We start from the raw sequence: 16,944 nt of genomic DNA on the forward strand, positions 1-16,944 counted from the left end.
CAGAATCAAGATATAGCGCAGGATAATCTGCTCGAGTATCAGCAGCGAATACGAGTTGGCGTGTTTTCAAAGTAAGAAACTTCAACAGGCATTCCAGAACATTCCAAGGAATCCGGCAATGACAGAGATAAACTGAACTCTGCAGTTAGTTAGAAGAACAATCTTATTTTAATCTGCCTGAAAGATGATAATATTTTACGATGGATATATAGCCCGGAAATGCTATGGAATGAATATATCCGGGGGTTACTAAACAGAATTCAAACCCCATCTCGGCTAGATTGACCCAAGATTTCCAAATCTGTTTTAACCCGTCTCATTTCACAGCACGGGAGGATTTATTCAGTACATTTGCACTTGTAACATCTTTATGTAAATAAAATCACCAATAATGCATTTTAAAAGGTACAATATAGATTACAAATAAAGAACAATTATTGGGTAAATTGCTCAATTTTGGCAACCAGTGGAAATTGGTTGCCGCGGTGATCGCTTCACGTTTTGTTCCATAATTGTTCTTTAAAATTAGGAATATTCGCAGTATCTCAACAGACAGGAAATTCGGGTCACTGAAGGTGATCTGCCCACATTGCCACTAGCTGCGTGCCGCTGCTCTCAAAATGCTCAGCAAAAACAAGCGAATCCAGAAACTCAGCAAAAAAACAAAACAAAAAAAGCAACGACAACAACATTTACTTTTTTTTTTTTACAAAACATTTATATTTTTCCAATCAGACTGATTGTCACATGTTAGCAAAGTAAAAAAAGCACATATCTTGTGATAGATTAGCCTTAAAAATATAGAGGGTGGGTGAGCTGCTGATTTCATTGGGCACATGATTATTTATTAATCTGAAAATTGGTGCAAACTTCAGGCCAAAATAGTCAAGTTTGAAGAATTCTCGACTATCGTTTCCGGCTGAGCTAGTTTGGCCTCCACAGTTAGATGTTCTCTCCGAGAAAATCTCAATGTAAACTCTCTATAAATCTTCCTATAGGCCGGATTTGGGTTTTTATAGCTTATATATTGTGTGTTATTGAGTCGGCCAGTTTAGGGGGAACGCAGAGCCCTCTTGTAATTAAAAGGTAGATTATTTCCATTTCTCTCTTGCAGGCCGTGGTTTTAACAACCTCTCACAGGGGTTTATTTGCAACGAAGCTGTGATGATGGCCGAATTGACGAATGTTTTAACATCTGCTATTTTCCTACATTTTGCTGTTTGACTTTCATTTCACAAGGATTCGGGGTTTAGTGCATAAGCCCCTAGCCTTACTCACTGAATCCCCAATTATATGGTGCGGTGTGCAGCCAGCTGCTGCGGCATTGGGCAGGACGAACAATGAGACCACTTAACATTAACGTGAAATGTAAATCCCGGCTACTTTGTGATGTTTGACTCACTATTACCACAGCCAGTAGGATACTGAGGCACCATAACCGCCCGCTTTCATGCCACTGCAGTGAGTGGGCACTGACTCAGAACAATCAGGGTCTAAACAAATGAATCAGCGGCATTCCTTCTGATGGAATCTTCCGGATAATGTGTCACAGATGGACAGGGAGACAGGTGGGAATGATTAGAGAGAAAACAACTAGATGTAAAACAGATGGAACATTGTCAGTGCACCTTACTCATCCCTACAGTGTACAATACAGAGTCTGACCCCCCCTTACTGTACAATACTGAGTCCAATCTCCCCCATACTGTACAATACAGAGTCCAATCTCCCCCATACTGTACAATACAGAGTCTGATCTCCCCCCCCCCCACACTGTACAATACAGAGTCTGATCTCCACCACACTGTACAATACAGAGTCCAATCTCCCCCACACTGTACAATACAGAGTCTGATCTCCCCTCCCCCACACTGTACAATACAGAGTCTGATCTCCCCCACACTGTACAATACAGAGTCTAATCTCCCCCATACTGTACAATACAGGGTCTGATCTCCCCCACACTGTACAATACAGAGTCCGATCTCCCCCCCACACTGTACAATACAGAGTCTGATCTCCCCCCCACACTGTACAATACAGAGTTTGATCTCCACCACACTGTACAATACAGAGTCTAATCTCCCCCACACTGTACAATACAGAGTCCGATCTCCCCCCCACACTGTACAATACAGAGTCCGATCTCCCCCCCACACTGTACAATACAGAGTCCGATCTCCCCCCCACACTGTACAATACAGAGTTTGATCTCCGCCACACTGTACAATACAGAGTCTAATCTCCCCACATTGTACAATACAGGGTCTGATCTCCCCCATACTGTACAATACAGAGTCTGATCTCCCCCACATTGTACAATACAGAGTCTGATCTCCCCCACATTGTACAATACAGAGTCTGATCTCCCCATACTGTACAATACAGAGTCTGATCTCCCCATACTGTACAATACAGAGTCTGATCTCCCCCATACTGTACAATACAGAGTCTGATCTCCCCCAGACTGTACAATACAGAGTCCGATCTCCCCCAGACTGTACAATACAGAGTCCGATCTCCCCCAGACTGTACAATACAGAGTCCGATCTCCCCCAGACTGTACAATACAGAGTCCAATCTCCCCCATACTGTACAATACAGAGTCCAATCTCCCCCATACTGTACAATAGAGTCTGATCTCCCCCAGACTGTACAATACAGAGTCTGATCTCCCCCAGACTGTACAATACAGAGTCTAATCTCCCCCAGACTGTACAATACAGAGTCTGATCTCTCCCTCACTGTACAATACAGGGTCTGATCTCTCCCTCACTGTACAATACAGAGTCTGATCTCTCCCTCACTGTACAATACAGAGTCTGATCTCCCCCAGACTGTACAATACAATCTATGTTAGCTCAATATTTTCCACTCACTGGACATAAGTGGAATAAACCGCAAAACTGCAACAACTTTTAATTCCATTTCTCCTAAAACTAGAGGTAAAAGCTTAGTGTGAATTCCTGACTGTAGAAGGAACGGCGGAGACTTTTTTTTTTTACATAGTATAAAAAATAGTATTCTTTAATCTGGCACGGTTATAAACGGTAATAAACACAGATCATTAATATGATAAGTTCTTACCTTTAATTGTCGCTGTTCGGGAGGTGGTCACGCCTTTTGCATTATGAGCTTCACAAGAAAACAAGCAGGATTTATTGAGATCTGTAGGGAGTGAAATACAGATCGTAATTACGTTCAATTGAGACATTAAGACGTGGCTCCTATGATTGGCTAGGGTTAGAGATAGCTAGCTTTATGTATAGTTAGGGTTAGAGATAGCTAGCTTTATGTATAGTTAGGGTTAGAGATAGCTAGCTTTATGTATAGCTGGGGCTAGAGATAGTCAGGTATATGGTTAGTTAGGGTTAGATACAGCTAGGTATATGGTTAACTAGGGTTAGATACAGCTAGGTATATGGTTAACTAGGGTTAGATACAGCTAGGTATATGGTTATCTAGGGTTAGATACAGCTAGATATATGGTTATCTAGGGTTAGAGATAGCTAGATATATGGTTATCTAGGGTTAGAGATAGCTAGATATATGGTTATCTAGGGTTAGAGATAGCTAGATATATGGTTATCTAGGGTTAGAGATAGCTAGATATATGGTTATCTAGGGTTAGAGATAGCTAGATATATGGTTATCTAGGGTTAGAGATAGCTAGATATATGGTTATCTAGGGTTAGAGATAGCTAGATATATGGTTATCTAGGGTTAGAGATAGCTAGATATATGGTTATCTAGGGTTAGAGATAGCTAGATATATGGTTATCTAGGGTTAGAGATAGCTAGATATATGGTTATCTAGGGTTAGAGATAGCTAGATATATGGTTATCTAGGGTTAGAGATAGCTAGATATATGGTTATCTAGGGTTAGAGATAGCTAGATATATGGTTATCTAGGGTTAGAGATAGCTAGATATATGGTTATCTAGGGTTAGAGATAGCTAGATATATGGTTATCTAGGGTTAGAGATAGCTAGATATATGGTTATCTAGGGTTAGAGATAGCTAGATATATGGTTATCTAGGGTTAGAGATAGCTAGATATATGGTTATCTAGGGTTAGAGATAGCTAGATATATGGTTATCTAGGGTTAGAGATAGCTAGATATATGGTTATCTAGGGTTAGAGATAGCTAGATATATGGTTATCTAGGGTTAGAGATAGCTAGATATATGGTTATCTAGGGTTAGAGATAGCTAGATATATGGTTATCTAGGGTTAGAGATAGCTAGATATATGGTTATCTAGGGTTAGAGATAGCTAGATATATGGTTATCTAGGGTTAGAGATAGCTAGATATATGGTTATCTAGGGTTAGAGATAGCTAGATATATGGTTATCTAGGGTTAGAGATAGCTAGATATATGGTTATCTAGGGTTAGAGATAGCTAGATATATGGTTATCTAGGGTTAGAGATAGCTAGATATATGGTTATCTAGGGTTAGAGATAGCTAGATATATGGTTATCTAGGGTTAGAGATAGCTAGATATATGGTTATCTAGGGTTAGAGATAGCTAGATATATGGTTATCTAGGGTTAGAGATAGCTAGATATATGGTTATCTAGGGTTAGAGATAGCTAGATATATGGTTATCTAGGGTTAGAGATAGCTAGATATATGGTTATCTAGGGTTAGAGATAGCTAGATATATGGTTATCTAGGGTTAGAGATAGCTAGGTTTACATATAGCTAGGTTTATGGTTAGGGTTAGAGATAGGTATATGTTTAGTTAGGGTTAGAGATAGCTAGGTTTATGTATAGCTAGGGTTAGAGATAGCTAGGTTTATGGTTAGCTAGGGTTAGAGATAGCTAGGTTTATGGTTAGCTAGGGTTAGAGATAGCTAGGTTTATGGTTAGCTAGGGTTAGAGATAGCTAGGTTTATGGTTAGCTAGGGTTAGAGATAGCTAGGTTTATGGTTAGCTAGGGTTAGAGATAGCTAGGTTTATGGTTAGCTAGGGTTAGAGATAGCTAGGTTTATGGTTAGCTAGGGTTAGAGATAGCTAGGTTTATGGTTAGCTAGGGTTAGAGATAGCTAGGTTTATGGTTAGCTAGGGTTAGATATAGCTAGGTTTATGGTTAGCTAGGGTTAGATATAGCTAGGTTTATGGTTAGCTAGGGTTAGATATAGCTAGGTTTATGGTTAGCTAGGGTTAGCTATAGCTAGGTTTATGTATAGCTAGGGTTAGAGATAGCTAGGTTTATGTATAGCTAGGGTTAGATATAGCTAGGTTTATGGTTAGCTAGGGTTAGAGATAGCTAGGTTTATGTATAACTAGGGTTAGAGATAGCTAGGTTTATGTATAACTAGGGTTAGAGATAGTCAGGTATATGGTTAGTTAGGGTTAGATATAGCTAGATATATGGTTATCTAGGGTTAGAGATAGCTAGGTTTATGGTTAGTTAGGGTTAGATATAGCTAGGTATATGGTTAGCTAGGGTTAGATATAGCTAGCTTTATGTACAGCTAGGGTTAGATATAGCTAGCTTTATGGTTAGCCAGGGTTAGATATAGCTAGCTTTATGTATAGCTAAGTGTTAGATATAGCTAGGTTTATGGTTAACTAGGGTTAGATACAACTAGGTATATGATTAGTTAGTGTTAGAGATAGCTAGATATATGGTTATCTAGGGTTAGATATAGCTAGGTTTATGTATAACTAGGGTTAGAGATAGTCAGGTATATGGTTAGTTAATATATAGGATTGGAAATTGTATCAAAGTGTGACACTCTTCAGTCTCTAAACTAAACAAAACTCAGATTGGAAATGTATTTGTAAAGGTACTTATTAAAGCATATTCAGATCTGAATTTTGTCAACCAAACTAAATTGGCAACTCCTGGGAGTAAGTAGAGTCTAAGTGTGTGTGCAGTGGTGATTGAGAAAGTTAGTTTACTTCTGGGAATGAGTATGAGTGACTAAGTGAGTGTATGCAGTAGAGATAGGGATGGTGAGTGTCCTCTTGGGAGTGAATTTGAGTGAGTGTGTGGAGTAGAGGAAAGGAGTGTGAGTGTACTCCTGGGAAAGTGAGTATTATTGAGTGAGCGTGTGTGCGCAGTAGAGAAAGGGAGTGTGAGTGTACTCCTGGGAGTGAGTATGATTGGGTGAGAGTGTACTCCTGGGAGTGAGTATGATTGAGTGAGTGAGTGTGTGCGCAGTAGAGAAAGGGAGTGTGAGTGTACTGCTGGATATGAGTGAGTGTGTGTGCAGTAGATGAAATGAGTGTGAGTGTACACCTGAGAGTGAGTGAGGCACTAAATCTGCTTATTTATTGAGAAGAGGGGAGAGTTCTATAAATGTTGTGCCGTTCTCCCATTCAGCCAGGAGTAGATTCCAACCCTCCCTGAACTATGTAATCATTAAGATGATCTAATGTCCAAACTATTCTCTACATTAAACAGAAATGTCTCTACATAACAAAGTGGCCCTCCCTCAGCTACAGACTCTAAACATGTGAAATTACATTACTCTGTTTATTTTACAGCTTGGTATCTGCTAGCCCCATGTTCACACCCTTACATACATGCCAACATACATGTCCCGAATTAGAAGAGACAACCCATGTTTTATGAGGTGAAAGCAATCACAGCCAGGGTCTGCGCTGTGTATATGTGGCATGGTGTAGGAGTGTATACGTGGCATGGTGTAGGAGTGTATACGTGGCATGGTGCAGGAGTGTATACGTGGCATGGTGCAGGAGTGTATACGTGGCATGGTGCAGGAGTGTATACGTGGCATGGTGCAGGAGTGTATACGTGGCATGGTGTAGGAGTGTATACGTGGCATGGTGTAGGAGTGTATACGTGGCATGGTGTAGGAGTGTATACGTGGCATGGTGTAGGAGTGTATACGTGGCATGGTGTAGGAGTGTATACGTGGCATGGTGTAGGAGTGTATACGTGGCGTGGTGAAGGAGTGTATACATGGCGTGGTGAAGGAGTGTATACATGGCGTGGTGAAGGAGTGTATACATGGCGTGGTGTAGGAGTGTATACATGGCGTGGTGTAGTAGTGTATACGTGGCGTGGTGTAGTAGTGTATACGTGGCGTGGTGTAGTAGTGTATACGTGGCGTGGTGTAGTAGTGTATACGTGGCGTGGTGTAGTAGTGTATACGTGGCGTGGTGTAGGAGTGTATACATGGCGTGGTGTAGGAGTGTATACATGGCGTGGTGTAGGAGTGTATACATGGCGTGGTGTAGTAGTGTATACGTGGCGTGGTGTAGTAGTGTATACATGGCGTGGTGTAGTAGTGTATACATGGCGTGGTGTAGTAGTGTATACATGGCGTGGTGTAGTAGTGTATCAGTGTGGAAGTGTAGTAGTGTGGGATTGTGACATTGTCTTTTTTGTACTTGATGTTTTTTTCTTCCTGTGATTTGTCCTGTTTATATTTAGCTCAGAGAAGAAGTCTTGAATTAATGAATTGGAGGAGGAAGAATGTGGAGCAGACAAAGGGGGGGGGGGACACAGCGAGTGGGAGACAGAAATCATGAATGACGGAGAGTGAAGGAACAGGTCCTGGAAAACAGGAAAATGCAGAGATTGACGCAGAATACAGAACGTTCTGTCTACTTATTGAAATGGAGCGTCCGATACATTGTCTGAGGTACAGATCTAGCGCTGTCTGGGCACCGGCTCCCCAGAGAGTAGAACATCTGGAACCGAGCGGCCCTTTCCTGTTCCCTTCTCTGGACAAGAAACCAATGCAAAACACAGCTGTCTTGTGGTCTCTACACTGACATCAACCACAGAAAAAAAATTCCCAGAATTCACAACAGACTACGACTACTTAGCCACTAATTAAAGGGACTGTATAGGCATAGGCAAAATATTTTAATGTTAATAAAGTAATTATGAGGCACAGAGTATGCTGTGCGAGTGCATCAAATCATTAAACATGTCACTGTCATTAGTACACTGTGACCCTAGGAGGGGAGAGGCCCTTAAACATGTCACTGTCACTAGTACACTGTGACCCTGGGAGGGACTGACCATTAAACATGTCACTGTCATTAGTACACTGTGACCCTAGGAGGGGAGAGGCCCTTAAACATGTCACTGTCACTAGTACACTGTGACCCTGGGAGGGACTGACCATTAAACATGTCACTGCCATTAGTACACTGTGACCCTGGGAGGGACTGACCATTAAACATGTCACTGTCATTAGTACACTGTGACCCTGGGAGGGAACGACCCTTAAACGTGTCACTGTCATTAGTACGCTGTGACCTTGGGAGAGACTGACCATTAAACATGTCACTGTCGTTAGTACGCTGTGACCCTGGGAGGGACAGACCCCTTAACATCTTAACATGTCACTGTCATTAGTATACTGTGAACCTAGGAGGGACTGACCCGTAAACATGTCACTGTCATTAGTACACCGTGACGCTGGGGTGGACCGACCATTAAACATGTCACTGTTATTAGTACACTGTGACCCTGGGAGGGACCGACCCTTAAACATGTCACTGTCATTAGTACACCGTGACGCTGGGGTGGACCGACCATTAAACATGTCACTGTTATTAGTACACTGTGACCCTGGGAGGGACCGACCCTTAAACATGTCACTGTCATTAGTACTCTGTGACCCTGGGAGGGACCGACCCATAAACATGTCACTGTCATTAGTACTCTGTGACCCTGGGAAGGACTGACCATTAAACATGTCACTGTCATTAGTAGACTGTGACCCTGGGAGGGACTGACCATTAAACATGTCACTGTCATTAGTACACTGTGACCCTGGGAGGGAGTGACCGTTAAACATGTCACTGTCATTAGTACACTGTGACCCTGGGAGGGAGTGATCCTTAAACATGTCATTAGTACACTGTGACCCTGGGAGGGAGTGATCCTTAAACATGTCATTGTCATTAGTACTCTGTGACCCTGGGAGGGACTGACCATTAACCCCTTAAGGACCAAACTTCTGGAATAAAAGGGAATCATTAAATGTCAGACATGTCATGTGTCCTTAAGGGGTTAAACATGTCACTGTCATTAGTACGCTGTGACCCTGGGAGGGACTGACCCTTAAACATGTCACTGTCATTAGTACTCTGTGACCCTGGGAATGACTGACCATTAAACATGTCACTGTCATTAGTACACTGTGACCCTGGGAGGGACTGACCCTTAAACATGTCACTGTCATTAGTACATTGTGACCCTGGGAGGGACCGACCCTTAAACATGTCACTGTCATTAGTACACTGTGACCCTGGGAGGGACTGACCATTAAACATGTCACTGTCATTAGTACATTGTGACCCTGGGAGGGACCGACCATTAAACATGTCACTGTCATTAGTACACTGTACCCTAGGAGGTACTGACCATTAAACATGTCACTGTCATTAGTACACTGTGACCCTGGGAGGGACCGACCATTAAACATGTCACTGTCATTAGTACACTGTGACCCTGGGAGGGACCGACCATTAAACATGTCACTGTCATTAGTACACTGTGACCCTGGGAGGGGAGAGGCCCTTAAACATGTCACTGTCACTAGTACACTGTGACCATGGGAGGGACCATTAAACATGTCACTGTCATTAGTACGCTGTGACCCTGGGAGGGGAGAGGCCCTTAAACATGTCACTGTCACTAGTACACTGTGACCCTGGGAGGGACTGACCGTTAAACATGTCACAGTCACTAGTACACTGTGACCCTGGGAGGGGAGAGGCCCTTAAACATGTCACTGTCATTAGGACACTGTGACCCTGGGAGGGACTGGCCATTAAACATGTCACTGTCATTAGCACACTGTGACCCTGGGAGGGTCTGACCATTAAACATGTCACTGTCATTAGTACACTGTGACCCTGGGAGGGACTGACCCTTAAACATGTCATTGTCATTAGTATACTGTGACCCTGGGAGGGACTGGCCATTAAACATGTCACTGTCATTAGTATACTGTGACCATGGGAGGGACTGGCCATTAAACATGTCACTGTCATTAGTACACTGTGACCCTGGGAGGGACTGACCATTAAACATGTCACTGTCATTAGTACGCTGTGACCCTGGGAGGGACTGACCCTTAAACATGTCATTGTCATTAGTATACTGTGACCCTGGGAGGGACTGGCCATTAAACATGTCACTGTCATTAGTACACTGTGACCCTGGGAGGGACTGACCCTTAAACATGTCATTGTCATTAGTATACTGTGACCCTGGGAGGGACTGGCCATTAAACATGTCACTGTCATTAGTACACTGTGACCCTGGGAGGGACTGACCATTAAACATGTCACTGTCATTAGTACACTGTGACCCTGGGAGGGACTGACCCTTAAACATGTCATTGTCATTAGTATACTGTGACCCTGGGAGGGACTGGCCATTAAACATGTCACTCATTAGTACACTGTGACCCTGGGAGGGACTGACCCTTAAACATGTCATTGTCATTAGTACACTGTGATCCTGGGAGGGACTGACCATTAAACATGTCACTGTCATTAGTACACTGTGACCCTGGGAGGGACTGACCATTAAACATGTCACTGTCATTAGTACGCTGTGACCCTGGGAGGGACTGACCCGTAAACATGTCACTGTCATTAGTATACTGTGACCCTGGGAGGGACTGGCCATTAAACATGTCACTGTCATTAGTACACTGTGACCCTGGGAGGGACTGACCATTAAACATGTCACTGTCATTAGTACACTGTGACCCTGGGAGGGACTGACCATTAAACATGTCACTGTCATTAGTACACTGTGACCCTGGGAGGGACTGACCCTTAAACATGTCATTGTCATTAGTATACTGTGACCCTGGGAGGGACTGGCCATTAAACATGTCACTGTCATTAGTACACTGTGACCCTGGGAGGGACTGACCCTTAAACATGTCATTGTCATTAGTACACTGTGATCCTGGGAGGGACTGACCATTAAACATGTCACTGTCATTAGTACACTGTGACCCTGGGAGGGACTGACCCTTAAACATGTCACTGTCATTAGTACACTGTGACCCTGGGAGGGACTGACCCTTAAACATGTCATTGTCATTAGTATACTGTGACCCTGGGAGGGACTGGCCATTAAACATGTCACTGTCATTAGTACACTGTGACCCTGGGAGGGACTGACCCTTAAACATGTCATTGTCATTAGTATACTGTGACCCTGGGAGGGACTGGCCATTAAACATGTCACTGTCATTAGTACACTGTGACCCTGGGAGGGACAGACCATTAAACATGTCACTGTCATTAGTACGCTGTGACCCTGGGAGGGACTGACCATTAAACATGTCACTGTCATTAGTACACTGTGACCCTGGGAGGGACTGACCATTAAACATGTCACTGTCATTAGTACGCTGTGACCCTGCGAGGGACTGACCATTAAACATGTCACTGTCATTAGTACATTGTGACCCTGGGAGGGACCGATCATTAAACATGTCACTGTCATTAGTACACTCTGACCCTGGGAGGGACTGACCATTAAACATGTCACTGTCATTAGTACACTGTGACCCTGCGAGGGACTGACCATTAAACATGTCACTGTCATTAGTACACTGTGATCCTGGGAGGGACTGACCATTAAACATGTCACTGTCATTAGTACACTGTGACCCTGGGAGGGACTGACCCTTAAACATGTCACTGTCATTAGTACATTGTGACCCTGGGAGGGACCGATCATTAAACATGTCACTGTCATTAGTACATTGTGACCCTGGGAGGGACCGATCATTAAACATGTCACTGTCATTAGTACACTCTGACCCTGGGAGGGACCGATCATTAAACATGTCACTGTCATTAGTACACTGTGACCCTGGGAGGGACTGACCCTTAAACATGTCATTGTCATTAGTATACTGTGACCCTGGGAGGGACTGGCCATTAAACATGTCACTGTCATTAGTACACTGTGACCCTGGGAGGGACTGACCCTTAAACATGTCACTGTCATTAGTACATTGTGACCCTGGGAGGGACCGATCATTAAACATGTCACTGTCATTAGTACATTGTGACCCTGGGAGGGACCGATCATTAAACATGTCACTGTCATTAGTACACTCTGACCCTGGGAGGGACCGATCATTAAACATGTCACTGTCATTAGTACACTGTGACCCTGGGAGGGACTGACCGCTATTAGTAAAGTTTATTGGGACTGAAGCTTAGATATCCAGTTAATGTTCTTGCAGTATCCATAGAGTTTGTGCAGAAAGATCTGGTTTAAATTTGGTGTCTGTCCCCCGCCCTCTGCCAGCGCTGCAGATTCCCAGTAACTCCGGGGTCTTTTTTGCCAGATGTTAGTGGAAAATCTGAATTTCTCCAAACAAATCATCCAAAGACTAATAAGAATTACATTGAATCCATTTAGAAAGACAGAAAATATTACGGGCAGGACGTCTTGCTGCTCTTTGTTCACAGACATGACACACACAGAGGCAGATTACTATTTCTTTACGACACAAAACATCTGCAAGACCCGATCGCAATGGTTGGTCATTCATACGTGGCCACACGACCAAACACCATAACTTACTTCTGACTTCAAGAACAGAAGGGGTTAATGCAAGTTCATCGTGCAGAGAATTCAGTGGGACCCCATCTTGCAGCCATATTACTTGTACGGGATCCGGGGGGCCACTGGCATCACAGCTAAGGTTAAAGGTTACGTCAGAGTATGTGTGCAGATCCTGAGGCTCCTCCGTGAAAAATGGCAGGCCTGGCAAGGGTAGATAGGGTCATGTGTTTTCATTGTACACATCGAAATTTAGACACAAAGAAACACATTTACTGGATCCTTCATACAAACATTACACTCAGTCACACTGACCGACTCACACGCAGAAACATACACATAAACAGACTCACACCATCATGCATTCACACTGATTGACTACTATCTTCATGCATTCACACACACAGAAACATACACAAACAGACTCACACCATCATGCATTCACACTGATCGACTACTATCTCCATGCATTCACACACACAGAAACATACACAGACTCACACAATCATGCATTCACACTGATCGACTACTATCTTAATGCATTCACACACACAGAAACATACACAAACAGACTCACACCATCATGCATTCACACTGATTGACTACTATCTTCATGCATTCTCACACACAGAAACATACAAAAAGACTCACACCATCATGCATTCACACTGATCGACTACTATCTTCATGCATTCACACACACAGAAACATACACAAACAGACTCACACCATCATGCATTTACACTGATTGACTACTATCTTCATGCATTCTCACACACAGAAACATACAAAAAGACTCACACCATCATGCATTCACACTGATCGACTACTATCTTCATGCATTCACACACACATAAACATACATAAACAGACTCACACCATCATGCATTCACACTGATCGACTACTATCTTAATGCATTCACACACACAGAAACATACACAAACAGACTCACACCATCATGCATTCACACTGATCGACTACTATCTTCATGCATTCACACACACATAAACATACACAGACTCACACAATCATGCATTCACACTGATCGACTACTATCTTCATGCATTCACACACACATAAACATACACATAAACAGACTCACATATTCATGCATTCACACACACATAAACAGACTCACACCTTCATGCATTCACACACATAAACAGACTCACACCTTCATGCATTTCATTTCAATATGAAATCTAAGATGATGGACAAGGCTGATAAAACCATAATTAGATAAAACCCATCAATGGTACTACAGTAATAACAGACCAACCAGAACTTTGACAAAAAAAAATTGAAAATGCAGGATCACTCGAACAGGCTAAAATGTATTAAATATAAAGGAAATACTTGTATTTCTCCCTCTCAGATCGGTAATGCCTTCAGAGAATATCATGAATCTTTATATAAAACTTACCTGAAGTAAAGAAATCCAAACAAGAGATCAGATTATTTTTGAATAATCTAAGTTTGCCCCATCCTTCTGCGGCAGGTTTGGAAAAATTAAATCAACCATTCTCCATTCAGGAGGTCTCAAGAACAATACTACAAATGGAGGGAGGGAAAGCTCCGGGTCCAGACGGGTTCTCAGCTTTATTCGATCAGGTTTTAGATTCCATACCATCACCCCTGCTGACTCGTATATTTGATAAAGGGGGGCAGATCTTGTTTTTTTCCCAGCAGAAATGTTGAAAGCTTCAATATTCCCAATTTTGAAGCCGTCTAAAGATCCCACTTGTGTAAATAATTACAGACCGATATCCTTGATCAATCAGGATATAAAAATATATTCGAAAATCTTAGCACAAAGATTACATTTTGTAATGTCTGAATTAATTCACCCCGACCAATCTGGCTTTATGTCAGGTAGAGCGGGTGAAGACAATAAAAGTTTTTTTTTACTTTTACTAACTTTTTTTACAGGCATAAGGAGGACTAACTGAGAGCTCAGGCAGTCCCCCTGCAGGCACTGCATAAGCTGGCTACTCTGGCCATGTGATTGCGAGGACCCCGCGATCACATGGCTGGGGAGGGCCAGATCGGGCAGAGGGTCTGCCTGAGCCTGGATTGCGACTGCCGGCATGGGATCGTCAGGGCCCAGGTAAGTATGAAGGACAGCAGGGACGTTCTATACCGTCTGCCGGCGTTTAGAACTGCCCCAAAAAGGATGGCATAGAATGCCCACCGTCCTTAAGGGGTTAAAATAAAAGATATATATAAAAAAATAAAAGAAACATTCACATAAACATACTCCCACCTTCATGCATTCACACACACAGAAACATTCACATAAACTGACTCACACCTTCATGCATTCACACACACAGAAACATTCACATAAACTGACTCACACCTTCATGCATTCACACACAAACACAGAACATACACATCAACCAAAATTATACACACACAGGCTCACTCTCACACACATATCATACACACTTTCCTACACATTGTACACACACGCTATTTACACAGACTCACACTCTCCACACTTACCTTCCAGCTCCAGAAAAGCCTCATCGGACCAAATAGCAGTTCCTTCCACATTGACGGTACACTGATACACACCAGAGTCTGACAGTTCAAGGCTTGGGATCCTGGGGGTTCCAAACAGCAGAGACACAATGATCACTTAGTGCTGAGATTCAGTACAGGAATAGCAGAGAGAGCTGCAGGGCAGAATGGAGGTGCAGTGACAGAGCTGTGTGTGGGGTCAGTACAGGAATAGCAGAGATAGCTGCAGGGCAGGATGGAGGTGTAGTGACAGAGCTGTGTGTGGGGTCAGTACAGGAATAGCAGAGATAGCTGCAGGGCAGGATGGAGGTGTAGTGACAGAGCTGTGTGTGGGGTCAGTACAGGAATAGCAGAGAGAGCTGCAGGGTAGGATGGAGGTGCAGTGAGAGAGCTGTGTGTGGGGTCAGTACAGGAATAGCAGAGAGAGCTGCAGGGTAGGATGGAGGTGCAGTGAGAGAGCTGTGTGTGGGGTCAGTACAGGAATAAGAGAGAGCTGCAGGGCAGGATGGAGGTGTAGTGAGAGAGAGCGGTGTGTGTGGTCAGTACAGGAATAGCAGAGGGCTGCAGGGCAGGATGGAGGTGTAGTGACAGAGCGTGTGTGGGGTCAGTACAGGAATAGCAGAGAGATCTGCAGGGCAGGTTGGAGGTGCAGTGACAGAGCTGTGTGTGGGGTCAGTACAGGAATAGCAGAGAGAGCTGCAGGGCAGGTTGGAGGTGCAGTGACAGAGCTGTGTGAGGGGTCAGTACAGGAATAGCAGAGAGAGCTGCAGGGCAGGATGGAGGTGCAGTGACAGAGCTGTGTGTGGGGTCAGTACAGGAATAGCAGAGAGAGCTGCAGGGCAGGGTGGAGGTGTAGTGACAGAGCTGTGTGTGGGGTCAGTACAGGAATAGCAGAGAGATCTGCAGGGTAGGATGGAGGTGTAGTGACAGAGCTGTGTTTGGTGTCAGTACAGGAATAGCAAAGAGAGCTGCAGGGCAGGATGGAGGTGCAGTGACAGAGCTGTGTGGGGTCAGTACAGGAATAGCAGAGATAGCTGCAGGGCAGGATGGAGGTGTAGTGACTGAGCTGTGTGTGGAGTCAGTACAGGAATAGCAGAGATAGCTGCAGGGCAGGATGGAGGTGCAGTGACAGAGCTGTGTGTGGGGTCAGTACAGGAATAGCAGAGATAGCTGCAGGGCAGGATGGAGGTGTAGTGAGAGAGCTGTGTGTGGGGTCAGTACAGGAATAAGAGAGCTGCAGGGCAGGATGGAGGTGTAGTGAGAGAGAGCTGTGTGTGGTCAGTACAGGAATAGCAGAGGGCTGCAGGGCAGGATGGAGGTGTAGTGACAGAGCTGTGTGTGGGGTCAGTACAGGAATAAGAGAGAGCTGCAGGGCAGGATGGAGGTGTAGTGAGAGAGCTGTGTGTGTGGTCAGTACAGGAATAGCAGAGGGCTGCAGGGCAGGATGGAGGTGTAGTGACAGAGCTGTGTGTGGGGTCAGTACAGGAATAGCAGAGAGAGCTGCAGGGCAGGATGGAGGTGCAGTGACAGAGCTGTGTGTGGGGTCAGTACAGGAATAGCAGAGAGAGCTGCAGGGCAGCATGGAGGTGTAGTGACTGAGTGGTGTGTAGGGTCAGTACAGGAATAGCAGAGAGGGATGGAGGTGCAGTGACAGAGCTGTGTGTGGGGTCAGTACAGGAATAGCAGAGAGAGCTGCAGGGCAGGATGGAGGTGCAGTGAGAGCTGTGTGTGGGGTCAGTACAGGAATAGCAGAGATAGCTGCAGGGCAGGATGGAGGTGTAGTGACTGAGCTGTGTGTGGAGTCAGTACAGGAATAGCAGAGAGGGATGGAGGTGCAGTGACAGAGCTGTGTGTGGGGTCAGTACAGGAAT

At 44.2% G+C, this 16,944-nt stretch overlaps 1 protein-coding gene across 2 annotated transcripts in view; it reads right to left on the bottom strand.

Annotated features, from left to right (window-relative positions):
* AXL (AXL receptor tyrosine kinase) overlaps positions 1 to 16,944 on the bottom strand; it is an 83,144-nt gene that overhangs the window by 31,467 nt on the left and 34,733 nt on the right. For both annotated transcript variants that reach the window (XM_063431311.1, XM_063431310.1), the window contains exons 3-5: positions 15,056 to 15,156; positions 12,571 to 12,753; positions 3,088 to 3,168 (exon numbers count right to left, since the gene is read on the bottom strand). In XM_063431311.1, the coding sequence (XP_063287381.1) occupies positions 3,088 to 3,168; positions 12,571 to 12,753; positions 15,056 to 15,156 (365 nt within the window). The remainder of the gene's footprint in view (positions 1 to 3,087; positions 3,169 to 12,570; positions 12,754 to 15,055; positions 15,157 to 16,944) is intronic.

The sequence above is a fragment of the Pelobates fuscus genome, chromosome 9 (assembly GCF_036172605.1).
Source record: "Pelobates fuscus isolate aPelFus1 chromosome 9, aPelFus1.pri, whole genome shotgun sequence".
Taxonomy (NCBI): Eukaryota; Metazoa; Chordata; class Amphibia; order Anura; family Pelobatidae; genus Pelobates; species Pelobates fuscus.